The 16,770-nt window shown below is 43.2% G+C and overlaps 1 protein-coding gene across 3 annotated transcripts in view; it reads right to left on the minus strand.

Moving 5' to 3' along the window:
* The window catches only part of RRM2B (ribonucleotide reductase regulatory TP53 inducible subunit M2B), a 137,324-nt gene that overhangs the window by 66,135 nt on the left and 54,419 nt on the right, over positions 1-16,770 (minus strand). For 2 of the 3 annotated variants that reach the window (XM_040625882.1, XM_040625883.1), the window contains exon 9: positions 7,044-7,124. The exons of the other annotated variant lie outside the window; for it this stretch is intronic. In XM_040625882.1, coding sequence (XP_040481816.1) covers positions 7,044-7,124 — 81 coding nt within the window. The remainder of the gene's footprint in view (positions 1-7,043; positions 7,125-16,770) is intronic. 3 annotated transcript variants of the gene reach the window in all.

A 16,770-nucleotide genomic window follows, 5' to 3' on the forward strand; every position in this document is an offset into this window, starting at 1 on the left:
TTTCTTCAAGCAGCTACTATCACGTCTACTGGGGGAGGCGGCCTGGAAGCCATTCTTTGTGAAGAGTCTATCTAAATACTCAATTGTACATTTTCAGTTGAAGGTTCCATGCTCACAATTTTGTTTTTTGATTCATATCATTTTCTCTTTTGTGGCATAAAAATGTGGTACAAGAGCATATTCTTTCCTCTGCTCCTTTAAACAATGTTTTAATTATAATGGGTCAGCTAAGTGCAGGCAGAATTAACTGGTTTTGCATCATGAGAAACTACAATACAACATCTTAACTAAGTAGTATTTGGTAAAGAGAAAGAAAAGGAGAGACAACTGGTGTGGTCCCACTGTGGGAGGGGGTGGGAAGGGGCCAAACTTCTAAGCTTCAGAGGCCCTATTTCCTAGTATCCGTGTCCCACTCGTCATCACTTTAAATACTTATTCTTTTGTGTTTCCAAATCCTCGTAATCAGCTTTTGTCAGTAGAAATTATATCATGGATTCACCCCTTTAATTCCTCAGTTCTTCAACTAGAGGAGTAAATAGGACCTAAAAGATCAACCTTCATTAAGTCTGAAGAGGTGAGCTGGGAGATAAAGAGGAAATAAAAGAGCATGGGGCAGTTCTCCCAGAGGACAGGGATGCAGAAAGCCTTAGCACTACTAAAGACCCGAGAGAGCATTGAGTGTCCAATACCCTAAATAAAGTTAGCGTGGAGGATTCTTTGTTGGGCCTCCCATAGAATTAACAAGGCATCATGTTGTTGTGGGAGAGGGGTTCCTGTGACTGGACTGATTTGTATCAGAATCACTTGGGGCAGAGCTTTTAAACCCTGCACGTGTGCACATGCATGTGCGTGCACACACACACACACACACACACACACACACACACCAGTGATTCTAGAATGGGTCCTGGTATAGAAGGAGGGCAAGACAGGTTTGAAAATCTCCCTAGGTTATTCTGCTATATGACTTTATCTGTGACCCAGTAATTTCTGTGGCTTAACATGAAAAGCCACAGGAAACATTTCTTTCTTCCTCACCCACAGATGCTGCTTCCCTTGATGTGCCCCTTTCCCCCCAGTAAGCACAATTCAAACTGGCTTAAGACTAGGAAATGTAGCGGCTCGCTTTTATGTGGCTTCAGGTACAACTTGATCCAAGTCTCGAACGGTATCACCAGGACAGGATTCCCACGCCTTACATTTCTCCCCTTCCTTAGCCTTAGTTCCAACATCTGACCCATGTGGTCACGGATGACAGCAGCAGTACCAGCAACTACACCCTCTCTCCTTCATGTCCAGCAAGAAGAGAGTCAAGAGTCTCCCAGGATTCCTGGTGATTGTACCTTTGCACATCATTGGCTCATTCCTGGACAGATCACTGTGGCCAAGAGAATGTGATCAGCCAGTCAGGGCCCTCCTGTAGACCTGGGGTTTAAAGTCAATCACACCCAAACCACAAAGCTGGGAATGGATGTTGGCATCGAACCAGCGGTGGCCACTACTCTCCTACTATGCAGTTAACCAAAGCCAGCATCTCAGGAACCACTCCAGATGTTGCTGGATCGACCTCATCTGGTCGGCTTGTATAATGTGCCACTCCTTTGACACATCTGTCTAAGGCTGACAGAGACATATGTTAAGGAGACTTGCGCCTGACCTCCAACACCTGATGACAATCCAGTCAACAAAAGTATGTTTTCATTTTAGAAAAGAAAAGAAAAACACCTAGTTTTTGTAACTGGATATCTCCTTTCTTGGACTTCAGCTCTTACTGACCCAGCAAAGTTCTGAAAGTAGGAGATTATCAAAATGGTTCATTTTCTTCAAGTAGGCATTTAAAACCTCACTCCTTCCAAATGTTCCCTCTGAGACTGCCGCCTGGTAAAATTGTATGAGCTGTCTCCACAGAGCCATCTAACGCTCTCACTTTCATTTGGGGACGTCTAGTGACAAGAGCAATGAGCCACAGATCAAGAGATAGACAACGTGGGTTCTACTTACTTCTCAGACATCACTAGTGATGGGATGCAGGGTAAGTGGCTTTGTTCCTTAATCAAGAAAGAGCTTTTACAACTTTGCTATGACATGGAAATCAAGGGAATACTGTTCCTCTTAAGTAACTAACCTTTTGAAGTTTACAAAAAGGAGCTTCCACTTTCAGGAAAACAAAGATGCTCAACAACAGATAGCTATTGAGCACCCACTAAGTTCCAGGCACAGTGCTGGGCTCTAAGAATAGAAAGATACAAAAGGCCCAGCTCTTAGCATGGGTGAGCTCCCATCGTAGTCAGGGAGACAGACAGGTAAATAGACAATTGCTTTGCAATGTGCTTTATGCTGTAACTGAGAATATGCATGGGACGCTCTCTGAATTGAAAGGTTGGGCATGAGTATTGATGGCTGAGGACTGAGTTTTTCACATGAGCAAGGCAGCAAGGAGAGGGGATCAGGGTCAAATGAGCCTTTTGGGCAGAGGGAAAAACACACACACAAGCATGAAGCATAGTGTATATGCTCCATTTTCTGTTTGCCTCTCCAGAGCCACTCTCCATCCCTGTCCACTCTGCCCTGTGCCCTGGAGCTGGCCTCTGTGAAATGCATCTCTGGAGCTCCCTTGACTTCTGGCTTCTAATTGGTTTCAGCCAATGAGATACACCAGGTAGAGAATGGAGGGAAGTGGGAGACAAAGTCCAGATATGCGTCCTCCCCTCTCCCCACCCCGGCTCCCACTCTGAGGAGCAGGGAGGCCACAGCTCCAGCTCCCCAGGCTGACCCACCTCACTGTAGATCCAGGGGACATCTTCCTCACTTGCCTCTTTAGGTCTAGAGGTGGTAATGACCTTCCATTCTCGTTTCCCTTAACCCTGTCCACACCTTTGTAAATAGTCCAATAAACTCCTCAGTTACCTCTTTTGTGTGTATCATCTGTCTCCTGCCAGGACTCTGTCTGATACATGTGTAGATTACGTAGCAATTTCTGGAATATAGAGTGTATGTCTGCATGGGGCAAGAGTGATGAGGACAAAAAGTTGGCAGGAACCAGGTCCTAGGGGGCCTTCGATTCTCTGTGAGGAGTTAGTAAAGATTTTATCACGGAGGTAATAGGAATCCAGCTTTTTAAATCATTTGATTACATTTAAAAAGTCATTTGTAATCATTATGGGTAATATATGCACTATATACAATTCAAAAGCAGCTACTTGCATGCTACTAGGCCTTAGAAGAAATGGAGGACGGAACATCAGTGACCATGCAGTTGCCCATGACAGGATAGGCTCTGTCAAAGGTGAGCAATCCATCCTAAGATAGAAGTGGTATATCCAGGATCAGGCACAAGCAGGGCCAGAGGGTACAAGTAAGCAACAGATGCAGAAGGCCCCGAATCCCTCTACTTTAACTCATATTTATAGTTATATCAGGGAAGAAGGGAGTCTTATGATCAGATGAAAGAGGAAAAAAATAGGTTGGTCCTGGTTCATGGATGGGTTGCATTGTGCTGTGGACTGCATTGTGCCTCACCAAAATTCATATGTTGAAGCTCTAACCTCCAATTTGATGGTATTTAAAAATGAGGCCTTTGGGAGATAATTAGATTTAGATGAGATCATGAATCAGGATCCCCATGATGGGATTAGTGCCCATAGAAGAAGAGACCTTAGAGAGCTTGCTCTCTCTCTGTCTCTACCATGTGAGGACACAGCAAGAAGGTGGCTGTCTCCAATCCAGAAAGAGAGCCTTCACCAGAGCTTAATTATGCTGGCACGCTGGTCTGAGACTTCTGGCCTCCAAAACTGTAAAAAATAAATTCTGTTGTTCAAGCCACCCACTTTGTAGTACTTTGTTATGACAGACCTAGCAGACTCACAGCTTGGTGTGAGCCTGTTGCTAATTCACAACATCAGTTAGTAATAACTCTGAAAGGTAAGGAAGTCCTCCATTGGGCAGCATTCCAAATGGTGTATCTAGTCACCCACCGTGTGTGGAAAAATGAAGTGAAACGACATAAGAACATATACAGACTCATGGGGAGTGGCAATAGCTTGGCTGGTTGGTCAGGGAACTGGAAAAAGAAGATTGGAATACCAGGGTCAAAAAGATCTGAGAAAGAGACATTTGGACTTATGACAGTTGGCAAGAAATATCAATGTATCACATGCTAACACCTGCCAGAGATCATCCATAATGGTAGAAGTAGTAAACAACCAAGTAGACAGGATGACTGGCCAGTTGTCATCATCCAGCCTCTAATATCACCCATCCCACTACTGGCATCATGGGCTCATGGATGATAGACATGGTGGTAGGGATGAAGGTTATGCCCAACAGCATGGACTTCCATTCATCAAAGCGGATCTAGCTACTGCCACTGCTAAATGTCTAACATGCCAGCAACAAAGCTAAGCCCCCTGGCATGATACCATCCCTCACAGAGATCAACTATTTTCACCCTTTAAGAGGCAGCAATTTATCTTGACTGAGATCAATACATATTTTGGACATAAGTTTGCTTTTCCTTCCTACAGGGCCTTGGTCCAAAACTACCAAACGAAGGTTTGCAGAGTGTTTCATTCACCTACATGGAATGCCATATAACATTGTCTTAGAATGAGAGACTCCCACTCCAGGAAACAAGTGGAGTAATGGCAACATGACCATGGCATCCATTGGTCCTATTAGATTGCACACCATTAGAAGCCATCAGCCGGATAGCAACAGAACAGTCTCTTAAGGACGTAACTGAGGTGCCAGTTCAGAGATGATAAACTGAAGGGATTGGGTGCCATTCCAAATGAATGGCCATTGTGTAGATTGCATGGGTTGAAGAGACTAAGGGATGACATAGAAATAACCCCACTTACCCTCACTCCCCAGAACACAAGATCAACCAGAATCCTGTGTAAACTGCTCCAAGGTGGGGTAAAGTTGCTATAAGTAGCAAGTCAATACTAACGGCACAAGGGCGGGCTGCAATGGATTCTGTGGTACTCCACCCAGATCTCCTCTTGGGAAGCGCACATATTCCCCCTAGCTGCTAATATCAGCTGCTGACAACTTACGGCTGTGTCCCTCACTGAACACTGTCCTCAGCCACAGGCTACAACTTGCCCAGAGCTATGACCCTTTCCAGAGGGCAGCCCACAGCTATGACTGGTTGATTCAGGATAATGAAGACCAGATCCCTTTGGGATGAGCTGAAGCCTCAGCTGCAACCATGTTCCTCATTAGTTTCTCACTCTGACCAACCCTGCCTTCTTTGTGTCCTTACAAGAGTATGTCCCAAGAGCACTTCCCTCGCCTTCTGCATATAACTCTCTGTCTCAGAATCTGTTTCCAAGGGAACCCAATATAAGATCTAAAATTTCCATTCATTCTAACAAAGTAAACACAATGAAAAAGAAAACAAGGAATTACTTTAATTTTAGGTTAGTACTAGGTGCAATTAGGTTTCTGTTTTGAAATTAGGAAACTTTTTTTTTCAAGAAATATTATGCATAGTGACTGGAATTTTAACAGCCACCCATGGTTTTTTTGGCATGTTAGGCACCAATGAATGTTGTTCAAGCCACTCAATCTATGGTATCTTGTAATGGTGGCCTAGGTAAACTAATATAGGCAGCACAGAAACTAGTGTGAAGCACTATCAGGAATATCCCAGCATGGAAAAGAAGTCTTGCTTCAAGCCAGCAGAGAGAAAAGAAAGTTGAGAATTTTGTAATCCACATGGTTTTTATTGTATTAAATTCAAAGTGTACTGTTTATCACTACTAGAAAGTTATTTTGTGACTATTTCTTCCCTAGAGGGTTTTGCAGTGGCAAATGAGAGTTGATAAAGGTACCAGTCATGATAGACTAGGTTATACTGTGGCAATAAGTGTCTCTAAACACCTCAGTGGCTTACAACAACAAAGATTTGTCTCTCCCTTATTCTACTTATCAAGTTAGGGTCAGCTGCTGCTCTGATCCAGTTAATTTCACTTTGGGACTCAAGGTAATGGAGAAGTCTTATTGTGGCGTTGTGGACCACACATACTGACTTACAGCTTCAACTCAGAAGCGCCCTACATTAGATTGGCCAAAGCAAGTCACATGGCCACTTCTGAGTACAATAGGGCAGTGATGGATAATCTTCCCATAGACAGAGACACCATAGAAAGGAGTACCAAAATTACAGGTAAACAGTAATATAGTCTACCACAGTGAGGTGGTTTATTTTTCCCCTTAAAGATGGTCCATATACTCAGAAATCCAGTCAAAGTGGATCTGTAACTATAGCGCTCTTTGCATTTCTATATACCTAAAGTGCCATATATTTTGAATGTATTATAGACTTCCTATGATCTTTCTCATAAAAGATCGTTATTTTATTGTTTTAAACTTGTTTAAACATATTGCTATTTCTAATCATCAGAAAGTTAGAACCTCAAAATCCATAATGTAGGAGGACAAGTTAGATAGATATATATCTAATTCATAAATATATGATGGGAGGGAAGAAAAGAGAGGGAGGGAAAGAAGGAGGAGAGAGTGAAGGCCTCACTAGAAATTCAGCACCATGTCTAATGCTAGAAAGTCCTAATATGACTTGGGAGTTCTGCAAGGAACCACCATGGACAGTTCCCATGGTGGGTGTCTGCTGTGAGAAAGTGACCATACTTCTCACTGTTAAGAGGTGTGGAGTTCTGGAGTAAACAGCCAGGCTTATCACCTTTCCAAGTAAGAGGACCATTTGAGTCATGGCAACTCACCCCCGGTATCTAATAATCCAAATATACTTGGGATAAAAACAGGGTATATTCAAGTCACAGGCATTTTGGTAGGGTTATAGATATCTCTGTATCTTCAGATGTCAGAGAAATGTCTAAAAGGTGATCCTGATAAGAAAGAAGAAAATAAAAAGACCTTTGTCTGTGATCCTCTCTTGGCTGCGTCTCTGGAATCAAGATGTGAGATTCAGCCCTCTGAGTTAATTCAAAACTAACACAACTTTGTGGAGTTGCATAACCTGGTTTAGCAAAGCTAGTGATCTTTGAGGTTGAGCATACCTGAATCTGAATCCTGTCTCTTTCTTGCACCAGCCATGTGACCTTGAGCAATATAACATCTCCGAGCCTTGGATTCTTCATCTGTAAAATGGGGATAATAATCTGACTTATTCATATGGTTATGATGAAGATTAAATGAGATACATGTAATACTCCCAACACATGACAAGACCTTACTCAGGCGTAGCTATCATTAGTCATCATAATCATCAGCTTCATCAGCTTCTATATCATGATAAGCCAATCTATACAACTAGGGAGGTACGATGGTACCTCAATCACAAAACATTCCACAGGTCGGGGAGGTAATGTTTGTTTCCGCAAATATGTTCATAGTGTAATTACATGTTCTAGATTTCTGATTTCAAAAACACTGCAATGTATCTCATTAATTAACTGATTAATGATTTAATGCTTTGTTTTAAATGGTTTTTAAAGTCTGGGTTTTACATCCTAATTGTTTTTCCCATTAAATTTAGCATCAACCACAGCACCACAAAAATGAGTGCCTACATAATTGAACGATTTCCATTCTCATTGAGACGTATCTGAAGTTTGTGATTTCATGAACTGAAATGATTTCTTTGTCTTCATTCAGAAAGAGAAAACATCTGCTCTCTAATAATAATGTCTTGGAAAATTACTACAGAAATCAGTCATTTTGTACTTCCTCCTTGGGTAAATTTGCAAACTTCATAACTTTGTAGGGTTATTTCAAGAGAAAAGAGAAAATTAAATCTATCAAAAACTGTTGCCTTCTAAACCTAATTGCTACCAAGCTATTTTCTCTGCATATTCAGACTGTTACTGGGTGAAGCACAATTTGTGGGATGGCATTTTTTGGTAAGGCACAATAGAAAAAATTAATTATAGAGCTCCAGAGATCATTTACCCAAGCACAAAGAAGATATACATTAATAAGTGACTAACTAGAATTCATAGAGGTCTGAATATTTCCCTTCCTGAGATAGGAATGAATTTTTCTTAGGTGCTTTGATAGCCATGGGCTGTATGATTGGAATACAGTCCATAAATGAGCAGGCATGTTAGGCTTCCAAATGCCATTCTATGTCGGTTCTCTGTTTGGCCATTTCACCATGAGTTTAATTTAATCTAAAATTAATTTTCTAGGAAGATCGGTAGGAGAAGAAAGGGATAAAGAAAGGGGGGTAATCAGAAGGGGGAATGAAGCATGAGAGACTATGGACTCTGAGAAACAAACTGAGGGCTTCAGAGGGGAGAGGGGTGGGGGAATGGGAGAGGCTGGTGATGGGTAGTAAGGAGGGCACGTATTGCATGGTGCACTGGGTGTTATACGCAACTAATGAATCATGAAACTTTACATAAAAAACCAGGGATGTACTGTATGGTGACTAACATAATATAATAAAAAATATTATTATAAAAAAAATAAAAAATAAAATTAATATTCTATCCAAAAAAGTTTTTTTATTTTCTAACTTGAAAAGACAAAAATTGGGGATGCTTTCCTTACTAGCTCACGTCTCCTCCCATACTATCCAAAGAGAATGCTATCTATAAATGGCTCGAGAAAAAGAGAATAGAGCTAGAAAATAAAAATCCCAGGACAGAGTAAAAAACAAAACAAAACAAAAAACTCACAAATTTATCATTTTTAAAACAAATAACCAATACTGAAAAGAATATTGAGAAATATGTACCCTTATCCACTGTTGGTAAATCTATAAACTGATACAAACTTCTTGAAAGGTTAGTACTGTGTCTCTAGACTGTAGGAATGTAGGAATCTTAGACGATGGGCTCTAGAGTTGGAAGCCTGCCTTCAAATCCTTACCATTACCTGCCGTGTGACTGGACAAGTTTCTCACGTTTCCTGGACCTCATTCTCCTCATCTATAAACACTAGAATAATAATATTATCAACCTCTTAAGCCTGTCATGAAAGTCAATTGAGATAATAACTGTAAAATATTTATTACAGAGCATATTCATTTTCTATTGCTGCAAAACAAATTACCACAAAGTCTGTAGTTTATAACAATATATATTTCTTTGTTTAAGATTATTTACTTATTTATTTGAGAGAGAGAGACAGAGAGAGCAGAGTGTGTGAGAACACAAATTGGGAGGTAGGGGCAGAGTCATAGGGAGAAGCAGGCTCCCCACTGAGCAGGGAGCCTGATGCGGGGTTCCATCCCAGGACCCCGAGATGATGACCTGACCTGAAGGCAGACGCTTAACTGATTGAGCCACCCAGGCGCCCCAACAGTATTTATTTCTTCTCTCATAGTTTGTGTGGGGTGCGAGTCTGCATACAGCTTGCTAGGTCCTCTGCAAAGCTGCAATCAAGGTGTCAGCTGGAGCTGGATTCTCATCTGAAGACTTGATGGGAGAAGGGTCTGTTATTGGCTCTTTTTTTTTTTTTAAGATTTTATTTATTTATTTGACAGAGAGAGAGAGACAGCCAACGAGAGAGGGAACTCAGCAGGGGGAGTGGGAGAGGAAGAACCAGGCTCCCAGCGGAGGAGCCTGACATGGGGCTCAATCCCAGAACTCCAGGATCACGCCCTGAGCCAAAGGCAGACACTTAACAACTGAGCCATCCAGGCGCCCCTGTTATTGGCTCTTGAATGAAAGCCATCCTCATCTCCTAGCAGCTGCCCTCAACTCCTTGCCACATGGGCCTTCTAACATGGCCACTTCCTCAAATCTAGCAAGGGAGAAAATCCCTAGAATGAGTCTGCTAGAGAAACTGAGCCTTATATAATGTAAGATCATCACATCCTATCAACTTTGTCATATTCTACCAATTAGAATTAAGTCAAGTCCTGTTCATACCCAAGGTGAGGAAATTACCCAAAGCTGTGAATACGAGGAGCTGGGGATTAGGAATGCCATTTTAGAGTCTATTCCCCACGCAGACACTGGTAATAAATGTTAGCTATTGCATAGATGAAGAAATTCAGCACAAAATTATTTATGGCATTGAAAAATGTGAAACAACTTAAATGGCACCATTTATGAAATGCAAGGTCGATGTGGCTGAAGCACGCTGTGTGAAATGCGTGAGGGCAGTGGAACGACCAAATCAGAGGGAGCAGGTCAAAATTGCCCTGGCATAGCTACAGAACTCCCTCAACAGAATAGTACAAGTAACCCAACACAAGGAGGATGGGATTATTCATAGAATATTTTTAAATGAAATAAGGTATTTCTTTAGCCATAAACATAATTTCTATCAGTCATAGCAGAATTTGGCTCCTAAACACTGGTTGTGAACAGCCAGAGGAGAAGTTTATAAAGGGAAACAGTAAAATATAATAAGTTAAGTTTCTGTTAGGTGACAGGAGGGTCAGTCTTCTTAACAATGCTGTGTCCCAAAGGTATTTTTTCCTGCCAAAAATGATAGGATCAGTGTGTTGAGAGTGTAGAAGTAAAGAATAAACAAAGCTTGCTCTTGTGTTTTGGTTTTATTTTAACCACTATACAAAGGGAAACAGAGAACTAGTGTTTTACATACCAGAAATTAAAACATGGTGAGTGTTAGAACAAGAAACTTAGCTTTTGGCACTAACAGAATTTAAACTCTTGAAGGTTTAATTTCAGGTCACTTATATCTGAATTGACTAATATATATAGTTTATGAACCATTATTTCTCTAATCACATTTTGTGACTTCTCATAATTACCTAAAACATGGTCCTTGAGAGGCACAAACACCCCTCAAGGGGCACAAAATATGTATGAAAATTTACATAGTAGATGTGTAAAAATAGGTTCTTATAATAAAATAATTTGATATCAAGCAAGTCCTTACCATGCTACTTTACAGTGGATAACAAAGAACTTCACCACCTACAGGACTAAAGTTCGAGACCTTGTCTCCATTAATTATTCATTCTATAATTAATCCATAATCAATGAATAAATATTTAGCTCCTGAAGTTCAAAAATATACCAAATCCTCTGACTTTTCTTATCAGCAAATAGAAAAGAAAGAAATTTACAGGCAGTGCTGGAATAAAAGTTTCAAATGTTTCCTTCAGAGTTTCCCTATTAAACCTGATTTCTTTGGGCACCAGGGTGGCTCTGTCGGTTAAGCGTCTGCCTTCGGCTCAGGTCGTGATCCCAGAGTCCTGGGATCGAGTTCTGCGTCAGGCTCCCTGCTCCATGGAGAGCCTGCTTCTCCCTCTGCCTCTCTCTCTCTGTTTCTCATGAATAAATAAATAAAATCTTAAAAGGAAAGTGATTTCCTTCTTAAAGGAAGACTCGTATTTCTGATTCCTCTTTTTCTTTCTCAAAGAGAGAACTTGTGCTACTGTTTTCAGAGATCAACATACCAACAGACTGATGTGGAAAAGTAACCCGGATAAACTGTAGGACTATGACCAGATGGGTGGGAATAAGAATGCAGATTTCTAGTCAGTAGGTCAGTAAGTCTGGGATTCTGCATGTCTAATAAGTTCCCAGGTGATGTCTACAGTGCGGATATGAAACCCCGCTCAGAGTAAGAAAGGTAAAAGTAGTGTGAGGCCAGGTTGAGCTGAGTGACACAGCATAGCCCATTGTGGTCAGAGAGGTAAGCAGCACCAGAAGGAACTAGGAAACCAGCGCAGATGTTAACTTCATAGTCAGGTAACAAGGCAAGTCTCCTAGAGCAGAGCATCCCTGCAAGTGTACCCCAAGACACTGACCCCTCAATCTTCCATTGCCTGGAGCCCTCATATCCTGAAGCCTCCACTGGGGCCAAGTCTTGCCAGTTTGTCACAGTGCATAATAAAATGTCATTTTTTCAGTGTGCCATAATGCATAAAAGTTTGGGAAACACTGTTTCAGAGTTCTGAAATCTGAAGATTCAGCTTTCATGAACAGGTACCTAAGAAAAAGTCTTCAGAGGCCATGCAGAGGGCAAAACGTGGAAGAAAATGTAAGCAAAAGCAAGCTCAACATGGAAAATCCCAGAGACCAAGAAAAGGCAAGGCCAGATGGCTGCCTAAGAACGCAGTGTGAAAAAATGCTCAACATCACTCATCATCAGGGAGATACAAATCAAAACCACAATGAGATGCCACCTCACACTGGTCAGAATGGCTAAAATTAACTCAGGAAAGAATGGATGTTGGCGAGGATGTGGAGAAAAGGGAACCTTCTTACACTGTTGGTGGGAATGCAAGCTGGTGCGGACACTCTGGAAAATAGTATAGAGGTTCCTCAAAAAGTTAAAAATAGAGCTACCCTATGACCCAGCAATTGCACTACTTGTTATTTACCCAAAGGATACAAAAATACTGATTTGAAGAGACACATTCATCCTGATGTTTATAGCAGCAATGTCTACAATAGCCAAACTATGGCCAGAGCCCAGATGTCCATCGACAGATGACTGGATAAACAAGATGTGGTGTACGTACACAAGGGACTATTACTCAGCCATCAGAAAGAACGAAATCTTGCCCTTTGCAATGACGTGGATGGAACTAGAGAGTATTATACTAAGTGAAATAAGTCAGTCAGAGAAAGACAAATACCATATGATTTCACTCATATATGGAATCTAAGAAACAAAACAGATGAACATAGGTAAAGGGAAGGAAAAATAAAATAAGACAAAAATAGAGAGGGAGACAAACCATAAGAGACTTGTAACTATAGGAAACACACCGAGGGTTGCCGGAGGGGAGGGGGTGGGGGAAGAGTGTCACCACTCATGTCCACAGACTTTCTCCTGATTTTCACAAAGAAGCTGTTTGGTGGGGGCACTTCCGTCTTCCTCTCTACCTCTCCCCTTGCTCCGGTTTGCCTACGTCAGAACAGGGGGAAGGAAGTATGGTAAGGGACAGAAAATTTCTTCCCGAAACTGGTACCTCGTTCAGCTAGATTTGTACCTCCTAGTCCGGCAGAAGTTTAAAGCTGGCTCTTTCTTTTTGTGGGCTTTTCTGAAGATTTGGGGAGGAGTCCCCCATGGGCCACTCCAGTTGCAATCTCATGATGTGAACGATGCCAGCTTTCTACTCTCTGGCAGCTTTCAATCACTTTTAGCTTCCGCTCTCCTGGAGGTCCGCCCCACACATACGTTCACTGTCAAGAGTGCCCTTCCTTGAAGAAAGGGATAAAGAAAGGGGGGGTAATCAGAAGGGGGAATGAAACATGAGAGACTATGGACTATGAGAAACAAACTGAGGGCTACAGAGGGGAGGGGGGTGGGGGAATGGGATAGACCGGTGATGGGTAGTAAGGAGGGCACATATTGCATGGTGCACTGGGTGTTATACGCAACTGATGAATCATCGAGCCTTACATCGAAAACCGGGGATGTACTGTATGGTGACTAACATAATATAATAAAAAATCATTATTAAAATTTAAAAAAAAAAAAAGAGTGCCCTTCCTTTGCTCTTGGTTAGGATTCAGACAGATCCCAGCCAGCTCTTTCTCTCTGGTCCATGGGAATTCCTGCAAGTCCAGCCCAGCACAACCACCTCAGTTTTGCTGCCACAACACCAGAGTTCTCTCAGCTGTGAGTACAGATCCCCACCCTCCACCGCCCACCATGGTTCTCAACTGTAGGGAACATACGTCAAGCTCTCCGAGGGATCCTACAGAAGCTCCCTCACTAGACCTGAAATGGAAGTAGCCCTCATCCCTCCCTGGAGAATGTGGGACTCACGACAGGGCAACATTTCTCTCCAAAGAAATCCACCCACATCCTCTCTTTGTTCCACTTCAACCCCTATTCATATCCTTAATCTGGCCGAAGGGCCCAAGCGCTATGGAATAGTTCTGCACAATTTCTTGTGTACGTTCTGCATCTGGGGATTGGTCTCGCATGTATTTTCATATCTGACAGCCATTGTATTGTGGTCTTTTGAAATTAAGCCCCAGTTACAGCCCTTTTAAGTCATCTTCCCCTTCTACTAGTAACAAAAGCCTTAAGACTAAGCTGTCAGGGAAAACCATAATTCTCCTTTTAGATTTAATAGGAAAGACAACAGCAGAGTTCACTGGGTAAGAAATGCTGTCCAGATGCCTGCAGGCATGCTGGGCAGCCAAGCTGAAGGTCAGCTTGGGACGCCCTCAGACAGCAGCTCGCGAGAGGCAGGCCGCCTTCTGGTCCTGTCTGTGATGATGTGGTTCTCTCCATCTAGTCAGTGATTGCCCCCGGGCTAATGAACCAAGTGTTAACACATCAAGTTAAAAAACACCCTGTGAGTGACAGACACAAACCCCAAGGCATTTGGCTTGAGATGAAAGTGAATTTCTTATAATTACATTTTTTACAATTTTATTTAACATTTTGAGAAGTCCCACTCAGACTCTCCTGCTAACCAAAGAACCATCTCCAAGAAGTGTCTCTTCTCTGTGTGTGTGTGGAGTGGGGAGTCCAAATGTCAGCACACAGAGGGCTCCAAGGATGCCCTTCACGCTCCAAACCCTATGGCCAACTGTCTGGGATGTAACTGAGTTTGCAAAGCGAAATTAGCAACTGTTTTGAATTGTAAGGAGGATGTATATAAGGGAAGGAGAGCTATCCGGCCATTGGAGTCTATGCACTGGACGACGGACTAGAAAACGTAAAGTCAAAGTCTTCATCTTCCTGCTCTGAAGGGCTCTAATGAACTTGGCGTCCCGGCATGTATTTAACTACCAGGATGCCCTCGTTCAGTCCAGACTGGAATCCAAGGTCTGGCTCCTTGAAGAACTTCATGGGCTGTTCAGGGTGTTTATTTGCACATTGGTGGACCTAAGGAGCCCGTGTGTGCGTACATGTGTGTGTATGTGTGTGTGTGTGTGTGTGTGTGTGTGTGCACGCTCATTTGTGCAGGCCTACCCAAACTCTGGAGGAACTGTTTTCACAAGGGAATTTGTGAGACACTAGGCACACCCAGTACTACTCTCCCGGGGCACGACGGAAAGTGTCTCGGTGAATGGAGGACGTGGCAGGGGGAGTCGGAGGCAGGGTGGAGGTGTGGCAGATCCCTGTGGAGACTGGAACGGGAGCCTCCTGAGGCAACTTTGCCAGCTTCTCAAACTCCCACGGTCTGGGGGAATTTCATGGAAACAGGTGAGGGTAAGGACTGGGAATTTGGGAGACTGATGAAAGTGGGCTTTATTCGTGCCCACCACTGAGTCAGCCTTGATCTCTGAACCAAGAAGGAGCCATTCACAAAATGGGGGCATTTGCAATAACGGTCAAGCCTGGATATAGCATGACTCACGCTGCACAGATTTAGGCTTCTTCTGGGGCAAATCGTGGCCTGGAAACAAGTCCACTTAGAGAGCACAAGACACACTTTCAGATTCTCTTTAAGCATGCAGAAAATCGTGTGGATCTGGGGCTCAAGAATCCGCCAGCAAGGACCTTCACGTGCTTCTGAAGATAGTGCACCGAGGCACAAGCTTTGACAAACACTGCCTTACAGTAACAGGCCACCGGGCTTGCACATAGCGCCAAAAGTTGGGGACATTTTCACTTCCACAATGAGACTGAAGGTTGGAAAGAATCAGCACACCATGACTGCCAGGGTTCACTCTCCACGTGCCTCTCCTCACACAAGGTGCCACTGGCAGCAGGAATAACCTTGGAAAGTGGTCATGCTGCTTCGAGGCTCCAAGGTGACAAAAGTGCCATCTGGCTGCCAAGTGAAGAGTTGGCCTTTTAAAACAGGAACTTTTCATCCCAGGGCGTCTGCCGCCCCCCATATAGTTGCATGTTGATTCGAATGAGATCAGTAGTGAAAGGGTCCTTGAACAAATGAATTAGGCAGATAAGCGAGGCGCCGTTGCTTTGCTCTGAGGGTTGGGATAAAGACTATGTGTAGAGCTGCGCAATAACAGGGAAGATACAGGGAACCATCCCCAGTGATGGAGACTCTGGTGCAATTGTTTCTGTGAGCTGGTGAGAGAGAACTAAATGTTCAAGAAGCTGAGCCTCCAAGATTTCAGAGCCTCAGGACCAAATTTGCGGTGGTATGGGAGGGGATAAAGAGGAGGGGGCTATCTAGAAAACGGTGTCACCACATTGAGAGGGTTGGGATCTGCTTTGGCTTGGGAAAGAGCCAGACTGTGTGGCGAGGCGGGAGGAGGAAGAGGAAGGCAGGCTGGTGAGAGAGCCAGGCAGAGCCTAGGGAGCACTCGGAGCTGGGCAGGAGACAGGGCAACAGCCCAGCAGGCAGCTCTTGCTGAACTCCCACGCTTAGCCAGCTCTGGCATATTCTATGTGCAACACGTCCGAGTGTATTGCCTTTAACTTCCCGACTGTTATTTGGCTAATATCCCAACATCCTCTGACAGGAATAAATTACCAGTTTCACTCCATTCTATAGTCCAGTGGTCCTAAGACATTTATATTTGTGTCAGAATCACCCAGGGGGGTGATGAAAACTCTAATCTATGGGCCCCAACCCAGGGCTTCTGACTCTGTAAACCTGGGGCAGGGCCCGAGAATCTGCATTCTCACAAGTTCCCAGGTGCTGCTGCTGCTGGTGTGGGTACCACTTTAAGAACCACTGATAGAGCCCATCCTTCCCTCAAACAGGTGAAAAGGGGTGGATGGGTGGAAGCTGGCCTGAGAAGAAGGAAGATGCCTGATAAGAGGCAATGTGTGCGGGGGGCGGGGGGGGCAAGTTCGTCTGTGGATACTGGGATTTCAGTGGCCATGGAAAAGTTAAGAATATTTTCTTTTAAGTTTATATCAGCTGATTGATGCAATAAATTTCATACGCAGAATTTACCACGGTGATTTGAA

Source organism: Ursus maritimus, unplaced genomic scaffold (genome assembly GCF_017311325.1).
Source record: "Ursus maritimus isolate PB19 unplaced genomic scaffold, ASM1731132v1 scaffold_9, whole genome shotgun sequence".
Classification (NCBI taxonomy): domain Eukaryota; kingdom Metazoa; phylum Chordata; class Mammalia; order Carnivora; family Ursidae; genus Ursus; species Ursus maritimus.